The 13,150-nt window shown below is 43.8% G+C and overlaps 1 protein-coding gene across 1 annotated transcript in view; it reads right to left on the bottom strand.

The window, feature by feature from the left end:
- The window catches only part of CHRFAM7A (CHRNA7 (exons 5-10) and FAM7A (exons A-E) fusion), a 51,911-nt gene that overhangs the window by 19,673 nt on the left and 19,088 nt on the right, over positions 1-13,150 (bottom strand). Inside the window, exon 3 of the mRNA XM_058156314.1 lies at positions 2,624-2,668. Within this exon, the coding sequence (XP_058012297.1) occupies positions 2,624-2,668 (45 nt within the window). The remainder of the gene's footprint in view (positions 1-2,623; positions 2,669-13,150) is intronic.

Below are 13,150 nucleotides of genomic sequence, written 5' to 3'. Positions count from 1 at the left end.
CTGCGGAGGTGATCATTAACTTTCTTCCTTACAATCCTGTCAGTCAATGGGGGTTGCTCTCTATGGATATACAAGTGGCCTTCCCTGTCAGTGTTGGTGGGCGTGTTCTTGGTAGTTCCTTGATTAAGCGGCTGCTTACAGTTAGCTTGTTTGGTCTGAGTTAGTAGTTCCTTGATTGTTGTTCTGGTCTGCCAGCAGCCTGTGGAGCTGGCAATGGAGTCAGACAGTGAGGAAGAACATGGACCAGTCCTGGAGTCAAGGGAAGGCCCGGATGAGGGTTCTGCGTCGGAGGCAGAGATGGGACCAGGGCCATCTGCGAGCGATGCGCGGACTCCGGAGCCTCCAGAGGCGGACAGCAGAGAGGCAGAGGAACAGGAGGAGCCTGTTCCTAGTGTACGCATGAGAAGAGCTGCCAGAAGGCAAGAGTAGCTGAAGTAACTCTGTAAACTGCTTAGAGAGGGCTGTAAAGAGGTATATAAGTCTAAGTTCTATTCCTTCCTTCCTTCCTTCCTTCCTTCCTTCCTTGGTGTTACAGTAGTTAGAATGCAGTATTGCAGGCTGATTCTGCACACTGCAAGCAGTTTGATCCTGACCAGCTCAAAGTTGACTCCGCTTTCCATCCTTCCGAGGTGGGTAAAATGAGGACCCAGATTGTTGGGGGCAAGAGGCTGACACTGTGAACCACTTAGAGACAGCTGTAAAGCACTGTAAAGCAATATATAAGTCTAAGTGCTATTGCTATTTCTATTATTTCTGGGATATTTTCAACCACACTTCAAACACGTGCCTACCAACTTTAGAATCCAGAATAGTTTAGTCTTGCTGCCTATTTTCTGACGTTTAGCCACCAAGTTCTTTCTCTTCCCTCCTGAAATCTCTGCACTTGGAATTAATCTGTCTTCAAAGCAAAGCAAGGATTTGAATATCTGGAACTGCCACACCTCAGCATCGAAAGCCAAGGGGAGCTTAAAAGTCAATTTGGCAGAGAGACAAAAGCAGTGGCAAAAATCAATCCCAGGCAAGTGTTTTGCATGGAAAAAAGGTTGATTCCGGGCCAACGTAGGAGATAATTAGAGCAACTTCTTTAATGAGACCATTTTGTCGACACTGGGCTTTTTGCACTTGGAAATCAATATCACACAACTATCCTCCCCATCCTTCCGTTCCTCCATCTCCAAGGTTCTCGGTGAATTCTGGATTTGCTGTTCTTTTGGGGGGGGGGAATGTAAACAACATAGAAATTCGGGTGGTTTTGCCAATGATAGCATGTATGACAAATTGAATTAGCATCCCTTCTCTGCGAGTTTCTCGCTGTGCCTTTTTTTTGCAGAGGCTATGACAGCAGCTGTCATGTCGGCACTCGTAGCCACCGTTCAAAAGAATGGCGATAGACCAAAAAGAGGCCAGAAGGAGCTGCTCTCCTGCGATAAATCTTGCCTCTGGAAGGGCTGCCTGGAGAAGTGGTGGGAAGCGCTTGGTTTTCAAGCCTGCCCCATCGCATCCAAGGAGCCGCAAGACGGCGCAAATATTATCGGACAGGTTTTAATATCATTTTATGTATTCGTGGGTTTGTTTTACCGTCTTGCCTTCGAGCCCCAGTTCCCTAACAATGATAGCCTTCGGGAGCGAACTTTTAGCCGGGTTTTGATTACCTTGGAATGAAGTCACTGTAGAATTGGAAAGCAAAATGGAAATTCTTCAAATTAGATTTCTCACCTGGGCAAAACCAAAGATCGTCAAGCTTATCGATAAAGCCATTCGATCCACCCTATCTACATGAGATTAGAATAGAATAACAGAGTTGGAAGGGACCTTGGAGGTCATCTAGCCCAAACCCCACAACTTCCGAAGGCAACTTCTGTTCCATTGGTTGATTGTTCTCACTGTCAGAAAATTCCTTCTTATTTCTAGTTTAAATCTCTCCTTGATCAGTTTCCATCCATTGCTGATTAGGGTTCATTGCCGAGGGGTTGGGTTTATTTAAACACGTGACTGTACATTAGCTCAATATATTGTTTCAGTTTTCTTCTGTTTTAGCCTGTTGAAGCCGCATCTTGATTTAATATGATCATTTGACTTAACAGTCATTGAACCCGTTGAATATATTGAATTGTATAAGATATGATATGGCCAATACTCTGTTCATAAACCATGTATGTGTATAGTGGGGGAAATTAAATTAAAAAAATCAATAAAAACTTGTTTAAAAAGTCAACCCAAACTACTATAGACTCCTGACCTGTATCTAATTCTTCGATATTTGATATTCTAAAGAAGGCGTTCAACATTTCCAGCAGGTGACAGCGGCCGTGGCCCAAAACCAAGCATTGTTAAAACCCCGCCTGGTGTGACAGACAACTTCGAGACTTTTTTTTCTACTTGACAGCTGATGCATGACAGCAGTTAATATTTGACAGGATCTCATTCAGGGTTTCCGATAGAATTCTCTCCTCTCCATTCACCAGATTCATTCATTAACTCCGTCGCGGGGAGCTAAGGTTGAGCTAGCTTTGAAACCAAAACCCGTTTAACAGTCCCACTTTTTGCTGCTGCTTCTCCTTGGCTGCGGGAAGCAATTACCCAGCCACCTTTTCTGAAGGAACTTCTGCTCTCTCAAACTTACCATGTGCAGCCAAACGTTCGTGGTTAATACTTGGTTCTTTTCATCCTGCAAAGCCAAGGAAAGAAATAGACCAAGTCAGATATCTTTAGAAGGATACATTATAGATGGAAAACCTTTCCTGCTTTCCTTCCCACAGGATCTTTTTTTTAAAAAAAAAAAAAAACCCTAAAAATAAGGAGCTTCTCCAGAAAGGATGTAGAGAATCAACATAACAGAATTACAGAGTTGGAAGGGACCTTGGAGGTCTTCTAGTTCAACCCCCTGCCCAAGCAAGAGACCCTGTACTACTATCTCTAAAGGGAACAGCTTCAAAGGTTGCATTATCTACTGACTAGTTGGAGGCACTACATACATCTCATCCTTACTGGGTCTCCTTAGGTGTAGACATCCTCCAAAGGAGATTGTCGTGTCCCACTCCTCCGCTGACGGCCAGGTCAGGGAAATCCGAATCAGGCGTGCCTCTGCAGCTCTGCCCAAAGTCCTAGCAAAGTCCTCAGAGCAGGCAGGAGACCAGTAAGTGACTTCAGCAAGATAAGTTCGACTTTGCCTGACTCAGAGACTGCCAGAAAGCAGATCCTTTATATAGGCCATGGGGTGTGGCTCCATGACTCAGCACTCATTAAGGCCTGCCCCTCCCTTCCTTCTGTTGCCTCCGCCTATCCAGTCTTCTGATGCGAGGGTCACTCCAATCAGCAGCTGTTGGAAATAAACTTTCCTCAGGCTCACATGCTGTGGAGGAGGGGGAGGGGTCTAGCTGCTCCGTTTGCCTGGGCATGGAGCCAGGGCTGGGGCCGGGGGATGCTCTCTCCTCTGCAGCCTGCTTGGGCATGGAGCCAGGGCTGGGACCGGGAGGTGCCCCCTCCTCTGCAGCTTGTCTGGGCATGGAGCCAGAACTGGGGCCGGGAGGCATACATTCCTCTGTGTTCGGGAGCAGATAAGCAGACCCTGGCTGCGGTGAGAGCGGACAAGACACAACAGAGATGTTCTAAGTTCAATCCTTTAACAGGATTTGAACCAAAGATGTAAGGATGAATAAGGAGGAACCCATCTGTGTAGTGCATCCTTTTGTGTTTGTGCATGTGTATGGGTGTGTAAGTGCACACCTTTGAGTCAGTGCTGACTCCTGGCAACTGCCTGGACTAGTCCCTACAGGTTTCTTTGCAAGATTTGCAGAAGTGGTTTGCCGTTGCTTTCTTCCTGGGGCTGAGAGAGCGAGAGAGAGTTCAGTCCAAGGTCACACAGTGTTGTGGCCTGCAGGCAGCCAGCAAATCTGGCAGCAGAGTCAGACAGTGAGGAGATTGGGGAGGAACATGGGCCAGTCCTGGGAGCTAGGGAAAGCTCAAACGAGGGCTCTGCGTCAGAGACAGAGAGGGAGATAGATAGCAGCGAGGCAGAGGAACAGCTGGAGCCCATTCCCAGTGTATGCATGCGCAGAGCTGCCAGAAGACAGGAACAACTCAGAAAGCAGGGTTTACTTGGGAGTAAAGCCACACCTTGGAGATGATTGGCCCCTCCCATAGGAAACAAAAGAGGAGTGAATGGGGAGGGGGCTTTTGCAGGAAACAATTTGTTTGTTTGGTAATTTCAAGAGTGGAAAGTTCTGTTCGTGACTCTAAGAGACTCTGTGCCAAGTTTTGCCTTGTCCTGCATTTGGAAACAAGTTACGTGGCAGCTTGCCAAGCAAGATAAGGTGTGTTGGTAAATATTCCTTTGAAAAACTGTTTGCACAAGCCTTGCTGACTGCGAATGAAAGTAATTCACAGTCGTGTAAATAAAAGAGGTTTTGCAGGGACCAATTCCTGCTTCCTGCTTTTTAAGGAAGCCTAGGTGAGAACACCCAGCTGGCTTTGTGCCTAAGGTGGGATTAGAACTCACAGTCTCCTGGTTTCCAAGCTGAGCCCTTAACCACTATCCCAAACTGGGTCTCAGCAATGGATGAGGAAGGAAGGTTGTGCTACTGCAACTGGTTGGTGGGTTCTATGCCTTCACTCACCTCTTCCAGGGCTGTTCCTAGCAAAAGGGGAAACTGATCCAGACCAAAGTCCAGTAAAATTCGGCCAAACGGTTATTAAGGATGGAGATGGACCTGTTTGGCCACAAACTTCCTCATCCAAGCCACAGAGATATAATTTGTTGGTCATGATCAGTGCAGTTTCCGGAGAGTTTTTATTAATAATGGCTTCATAAGGTGTTGGTCATTATCACAACACTTCTGAGTGACGCCTCATCAGCTTTAATGGGCAACATGTTTGCTTCCAAGCAACGCAAACATTTGGGAAACACATCGGACAAAGAGCAGCCTATTAGAAAACCCCAAAGGAAGGAAAATTCCGCTTTCTGCAGCCATAAATCCACAATTAAGCCTTAAATTTACATTTTCCTGCAGAATGCCTCCCACCGACCCGTACGCTCTCACAGAGAGGGACTTCTCAGGGTGCCGTCCGCCAAACAATGTCGGCTGGCGGCCCCCAGAGGAAGGGCCTTCTCTGTGGGGGCTCCCACACTTTGGAACGAACTTCCCCCAGGCTTACGTCAAATACCTGACCTTCGGACTTTCCGCCGCGAACTGAAGACATACCATTTTATTCGCGCGGGGCTGGCCTAAATTTTAAATTTTACATTTTAAATTTTAAATTTTAAACTACATAAATTTTATCGATTTTAAATTTTCTACCAATTTTAAATGGGGTTTTGGTTTTATAAATTTTAAGGTTCTAGGCTAATTATAATAAGTTTTTTAACTCGTATTTTAAATTGTATATTGTGGTGTTTGTATTTTATTGTAGCCTGTACACCGCCCTGAGTCCTTCGGGAGAAGGGCGGTATAAAAATCAAATCAAATCAAATAAATAAAATAAATAAATAAACCACACAGAGACACACAAAGCCTCACTAGTGTGTGTGTGTGTGTGTGTGGGAGGGGGAGAACTACAAGTAGTCTTCGGCTTATGACCTCAATTGAACCCGACATTTCTGTTGCTGGGACAGTTGTTAAGTGAATTTTGCCTCATTTTAGGACATTCCTTGCCACAGTTGCTAAGTGAGTTATTGAGCTAATCAGGTTTCCCATTGAAGTGGCTTGTCAGAAGGTCACAAAAGGAGGTCACGTGATCCCCGGGTACTGCAACCATCGTAAATACGAGTCAGTGGCCAAGCGTTTTGATAGCAATAGCAATAGCACTTAGACTTATATACCGCTTCATAGTGCTTTACAGTCCCTCTCTAAGTGGTTTATAGAGTCAGCCTCTTGACCCCGACAATCTACGTCCGGCTTTTTTTTACCGACTTTGGAAGGAAGGAAGGCAGGCTGAGTCAATCCTGAGCTGGTCAGGACTGAACTGTTAGCAGTGTGCAGAGCTAGCCTGCAATGCTGCATTGTAACCACTGGGAGGGAGGGAAGGAAGGAAGGAAGGAAGGAAGGAAGGAAGGAAGGAAGGAAGGAAGGAAGGAAGGAAGGAAGGAAGGAAGGAAGGAAGGTATAGCAACATCACTTAGACTTATATACTGCTTCGTAGTGCTTTACAGTCCTCTCTAAGAGGTTTACAGAGTCAGCCTCTTGCCTCCAACAATCTGGCTCCTCGTTTTACCCACCTCAGAAGGACGGAAGGCTGAGTCAACCTGGAGCCAGTCAGGATTTGAACTGCTGGCATTGGGCAGAGTCAGCCTGCAATGCTGCATTCTAACTATGGATGGATGGATGGATGGAAGGAAGGAAAGAAGGAAGGAAAATAGCAATAGCACTTAGACTTATATACCGCTTCACAGTGCTTTCCAGCCCTCTCTAAGAGTCAGCCTCTTGCCCCCAGCAATCTGGGTCCTCATTTTAACAACCTCGGAAGGCTGAGTCAATCTGGAGCCTGGTGAGATTCGAACTGCCAAATTGCAGGCGGAGGGCAGTCAGCAGAAGCAGCCTGCAGTACCGCACTCTAACCACTGCGCCACTGTGGCTCTTATCCCGTGACCATGGAGATACCGTAATGTCCTGAAGTGTGAAAAGCAGTCGCAAAGTCACTTTTTTTCAGTGCCCTTGTAAGTTCGAACGGTCACTAAACAAACTGCTGCAAGTCAAGGACTTCCTGTATTTGAAGACCCCTCCAAATATTAATTTCGGTGCTTCCTGTTCTGCGGATACTCTGCTTAGCAGCATAAAAGATTTTCTTGATGCAAAAGGCTTGGCTTTGTTTTTTAATCTCTTTCCTCCTCCCCCCTCCCCCCCACCAGAATTGACGTCCTGTTTTTATGAAGCTCGCTTTTCTTTTCCCAAAGGTGTCCTTATGTTTCCATTCCTTTCAGGCCTCTTAATAACGATTGTTTTAAGTACAAGCTTCGCAAGTCTATATTTTCACCGTTCTTAAACAAGCGGCTTCCAGCTGAAGACTGGGATACAAACCTAATTACTGCCATAATTGAATGAACAAAACGAACGCCCAAATGTCAAGATTATTATTATTATTTTTCTCCCTCCCAATTCATCTCAGAGAACGATGCCTAAGTTTTGCACGGCTTTTAACAGCTGTTCTAATCAAATGTCAAGAGTTGTCTTTGTGAAAAAAAGACAACCCCCCCCCAAAAAAAAAACAAAAAAACCAGGGAGTGAAAAACCGCAGAGATGCTTCTCTTCCTGCATTGCTAATTTGCAAAGTTTGGCAAAGCACTTAGCGCAGAGTTAGCAAAAGAAAAAAAACAAAATTTTATGAAGAGCTCTTCCTGCAGGAACAGCACTTGACTTTAAAAATTCAGAATGCATGCGAGAGCATTTCTAGACGCAATCACTTCCTTTCTGATTATTGCATTGAAGATTTGTCACTCTAAATTCCTTTTCCAGGAATGTTACCCAGCTATAAAAGTACACTCACATTCTGAGGCTGGGCCAGGAGTATTTTTTTTATATTTTATTTTTTGCAGCAAACCAAATTATTCTGCAGGCTTTTTGAGCAGATATTTTGGCTGTTTGGTTTCAAACAATTTTATTTGGAAACCAAAGGACAGGTGACCAACGCCAAACGCCTCAGCGACAATGGAAACAGGGGTCTGGTTTGCAGAGCTTCCTCGCAATTTGATAAATCAATAAATTGCATTTTCCAACAGCTAAGCTGATCCCGATTTCTTAGCAAGTGAAGAGCTTGGAAAAGTCATTCCCTAAATGTTAACTGAAACATTGGACGGGGTTGATTTCCGTTCTTATTTTTCTTAGGCTCCATAAAACAACTGCAGCAATTTGGCCTCTGCGGGAGAAGTTTAACGTATTTCTTAAATCTGGGGTAGAGACTCACTATTCTTGCTCTTTGCAAAACTAAGTCCTTCGTCTTATTAAGAGATCTGCTCCCCTTCACACAAAATACATATATCAGATTTTGCCAAGTCCGCTCGCAAGAGATTAAAATCAAAGAAACTCTTAATGCGTGCAGCAAAAGACAATGATTATAATTCAAAATAACTCTGCTGTACCCGTTCCACGTCTTATGCCACTGCTAAATTCACACAGCGCAGCAATAGCCTATAGTAAAAACACAGTCCCGGTTCCCCAAGCTGTTGTAAAAATTGTCATTCTGGGTTGGTTACTATTCTACTGACCATGCATAATTCAGAATTCCCCGCAGGCGAACAGTGTAATCTGGAAAGAAGGAAAGGAGGCTAAAACCTAAGAATCAACTGCTTTGTGTACAAGGACCTTCATTCAGAGGTGAAATCATGCAGGTTCTGACAGGTTCTGGAGAACCGGTAGCGAAATTTTGAGTAGTTTGGAGAGCCGGCAAATACCATCTCTGGCTGGTCCCAGAGTGGGATGGGAATGTAAATTTTGCAGTATCCTTCTGCTGGAATGGGTGGGAATAGAGATTTTGCAGTATCCTTCCCCTGCCACGCCCATCAAGCCATACTACACCCACCAAGCCACGCTCACAGAACCAGTAGTAAAAATAATTGGATTTCACCACTGCCTTCATTATACTGAATAACATACTGAACCAGTAACATTGGGAGCAAACCTGACTGTCAGCAACATCCCATAATCTCGGCGGTAGATCCCTCTCTGGCACAGGCAGGAAATGGACTAGTTTCTTAAACTTTAAGAAGTTTGGGGGGGGGGGATGCTCTCTTTATGCCACATGCTAAGAAATATTCCCCATTCAAGCTCCCAAAGGATGGACCTCAATAATTATTTCAATAATAATTTTTACCACCACGAGTAAATAACGTATTTTCAAAATTGTTAAATTATAGGCAGCCATGATCAACTATTGGAAATGGATTGGAAAGGTGGAAATTGGTATCACCCAATTATAAATAGCCTGTCCAACTTTTTTATTTTTTTAATTTATTAATCCAATTTCTGTACCGCCCTTTTCCTGAAGGACTCAGGGCGGTTTACAGCCATATTAAAAATACAAAAATACACATAATATAAATAACAAATTTAAAAAACATTTAAAATGAATATATTAATTGGCCAGATTGCTAAAACGATCAAAGCCAACATAAAACCCTTTAAAATTTAAAAGTTATAATTACAATACATTTAAAATACATTTAGGCTAGTCCCGCACAATTAAATAATAAAGTTTTTAATTCCCGCTTGAAGGTTCGGAGGTCAGGGAGTTGGCGTAACAGAGGTAACTCATTCCAAAGAGCCGGTGCTGCCACAGAGAAGGGGGCCTGGGGGCCTCCAACCGACATTGTTTGGTCGACGGCACCCTGAGCAGGCCCACTCTGTGGGAGCGCACAGGTCGTTGGGAGGCTATCGGTGGCAGAAGGCGGTCTCGTAGCACAAAGAATCAGAGCCATTTGTAAAGTTGGAGCATAGAAGTTTTGTGCTCGTGAATCTGGTCAGCTAAAGTTCAGCACTAAATTGGAGCCGGATAAGGGGCAACGGTATTCAGGAGAGGCTGGACTTGGAGCACTGATGGGAACTCAATGGTTCTAAACTGCTGACTTGCTTAACGTCACCTCCCCAGCTATGCCTGCTCTTCTCCTACATTAGAAGAACTGAGGAATGCAAGAATTTTTGTGGGAGATTGTGAGTCTAGTCCCATCTTGGGCACAACTGGGTGGGCTGGTTGATTTGAGGTTGTGGTTGCTCTGAGTGGAAGGGGAGACTCGTTAGCTTTCGGTTCCCAACAACATTTCTTGGATTTTATTCCATTCCTCAGCTCTTCTAATGTAGGAGAAAAGCAGGAACAGCTGGGGAGGCGGAGTTAAGCATGTCATCAGTTTAGAGTCATTGCGTTCCCAGTCTAACCTCTCCTGAATTCCGTTGACTCTAATCTGGCACCAATTTAGGGTTGACCTTTAGTCGACCAGATTCCTGTGTACAAGCTTGAATAAATCTTCTATGCTGCAACCTTACAAATAGCCCTAATTCTTTGCACCAATTTGACAGTTGTCCGCTCTGGTCAGGAAAGCCATTTATAATCACCATGACCTTTATTATCATCATTGCCATTATTATTATTATTAATGGACACGGGAAGCCATTGAGAAATTATTGGTTGACTGGGGCAGTTTTTAATTGATTTTTATATTAAAATTGCATTTTCCAACAGCTAAGCTGATCCCGATTTCTTAGCAAGTGAAGAGCTTGGAAAAGTCATTCCCTAAATGTTAACTGAAACATTGGACGGGGTTGATTTCCGTTCTTATTTTTCTTAGGCTCCATAAAACAACTGCAGCAATTTGGCCTCTGCGGGAGAAGTTTAACGTATTTCTTAAATCTGGGGTAGAGACTCACTATTCTTGCTCTTTGCAAAACTAAGTCCTTCGTCTTATTAAGAGATCTGCTCCCCTTCACACAAAATACATATATCAGATTTTGCCAAGTCCGCTCGCAAGAGATTAAAATCAAAGAAACTCTTAATGCGTGCAGCAAAAGACAATGATTATAATTCAAAATAACTCTGCTGTACCCGTTCCACGTCTTATGCCACTGCTAAATTCACACAGCGCAGCAATAGCCTATAGTAAAAACACAGTCCCGGTTCCCCAAGCTGTTGTAAAAATTGTCATTCTGGGTTAGTTTACTATTCTACTGACCATGCATAATTCAGAATTCCCCGCAGGCGAACAGTGTAATCTGGAAAGAAGGAAAGGAGGCTAAAACCTAAGAATCAACTGCTTTGTGTACAAGGACCTTCATTCAGAGGTGAAATTCAGCAGGTTCTGACAGGTTCTGGAGAACCGGCTGCGGAAATTTTGAGTAGTTCAGAGAACAGGCAAATACCACTTGTGGCTGGTCCCAGAGTGGGATGGGAATGGAGATTTTGCAGTATACTTCTGCTGGAGTGGGATGGGAATGGAGATTTTGCAGTATCCTTCCCCTGCCATGCCCACCAAGCCATACTACACCCACCAAGCCACGCTCAAGAACCAGTAGTAAAAATAATTGGATTTCACCACTGCCTTCATTATACTGAATAACATACTGAACCAGTAACATTGGGAGCAAACCTGACTGTCAGCAACATCCCATAATCTCGGCGGTAGATCCCTCTCTGGCACAGGCAGGAAATGGACTAGTTTCTTAAACTTTAAGAAGTTTGGGGGGGGGGGATGCTCTCTTTATGCCACATGCTAAGAAATATTCCCCATTCAAGCTCCCAAAGGATGGACCTCAATAATTATTTCAATAATAATTTTTACCACCACGAGTAAATAACGTATTTTCAAAATTGTTAAATTATAGGCAGCCATGATCAACTATTGGAAATGGATTGGAAAGGTGGAAATTGGTATCACCCAATTATAAATAGCCTGTCCAACTTTTTTATTTTTTTAATTTATTAATCCAATTTCTGTACCGCCCTTTTCCTGAAGGACTCAGGGCGGTTTACAGCCATATTAAAAATACAAAATACATAATATAAATAACAAATTTAAAAAACATTTAAAATGAATATATTAATTGGCCAGATTGCTAAAACGATCAAAGCCAACATAAAACACTTTAAAATTTAAAAGTTATAATTACAATACATTTAAAATACATTTAGGCTAGTCCCGCACAATTAAATAATAAAGTTTTAATTCCCGCTTGAAGGTTCGGAGGTCAGGAGTTGGCGTAACAGAGGTAACTCATTCCAAAGAGCCGGTGCTGCCACAGAGAAGGGGCCTGGGGCCTCCAACCGACATTGTTTGGTCGACGGCACCTGAGCAGGCCCACTCTGTGGGAGCGCACAGGTCGTTGGGAGGCTATCGGTGGCAGAAGGCGGTCTCGTAGCACAAAGAATCAGAGCCATTTGTAAAGTTGGAGCATAGAAGTTTTGTGCTCGTGAATCTGGTCAGCTAAAGTTCAGCACTAAATTGGAGCCGGATAAGGGGCAACGGTATTCAGGAGAGGCTGGACTTGGAGCACTGATGGGAACTCAATGGTTCTAAACTGCTGACTTGCTTAACGTCACCTCCCCAGCTATGCCTGCTCTTCTCCTACATTAGAAGAACTGAGGAATGCAAGAATTTTTGTGGGAGATTGTGAGTCTAGTCCCATCTTGGGCACAACTGGGTGGGCTGGTTGATTTGAGGTTGTGGTTGCTCTGAGTGGAAGGGGAGACTCGTTAGCTTTCGGTTCCCAACAACATTTCTTGGATTTTATTCCATTCCTCAGCTCTTCTAATGTAGGAGAAAAGCAGGAACAGCTGGGGAGGCGGAGTTAAGCATGTCATCAGTTTAGAGTCATTGCGTTCCCAGTCTAACCTCTCCTGAATTCCGTTGACTCTAATCTGGCACCAATTTAGGGTTGACCTTTAGTCGACCAGATTCCTGTGTACAAGCTTGAATAAATCTTCTATGCTGCAACCTTACAAATAGCCCTAATTCTTTGCACCAATTTGACAGTTGTCCGCTCTGGTCAGGAAAGCCATTTATAATCACCATGACCTTTATTATCATCATTGCCATTATTATTATTATTAATGGACACGGGAAGCCATTGAGAAATTATTGGTTGACTGGGGCAGTTTTTAATTGATTTTTTTATATTAAAAAAATGCATTTCCCCAACATTAGCTAGAGGCGTACAGTCACTTTCTCCTCCATCCACTGTTGACCTGCTAATGAGTCTTCCACTACAGAGGTTATGTTGCCATTCATTTACTTGCAATAACAAGTTAAGTTCAAGTAATTAATGAAGAGATTGTCAGTGAGGTCCAACGAGTATGCCAAGCTATAAATTTCTGTCCAACGAGGGCAGAAGCGTCAACATTATTATCCCTTCCCCTTCAGACAATAAAAGAAACTTCCTTCACATCCTCTGGAGGAAACAAAGTCGTTAAACATTAAACAGAGAGGGCTCCTGCAGAGACACTCTCGTAACCTGCTTTAATTTTGCCAGCATTTTTTAAAACACTTATAATTATAATGCTTCTTTCCAGTGAAAACTTCACCGTTCCATAATGAAAGCATTTCCAATACACTCTTCCTTTACACCCGAGGTCTTCAAACTTGGCAGCTTTAAGACTTGTGGACTTCAACTCCCAGAATTCTCCAGCCAGCTATGCTCCAGCTATGCTGGCTGGTGAATTCTGGGAGCTGAAGTCC

The sequence above is a fragment of the Ahaetulla prasina genome, chromosome 13 (genome assembly GCF_028640845.1).
Source record: "Ahaetulla prasina isolate Xishuangbanna chromosome 13, ASM2864084v1, whole genome shotgun sequence".
Taxonomy (NCBI): domain Eukaryota; kingdom Metazoa; phylum Chordata; class Lepidosauria; order Squamata; family Colubridae; genus Ahaetulla; species Ahaetulla prasina.
The sequence above is the reverse complement of the archived record's forward strand: the minus strand, read 5'-3'. Positions and strand labels throughout refer to the sequence as shown.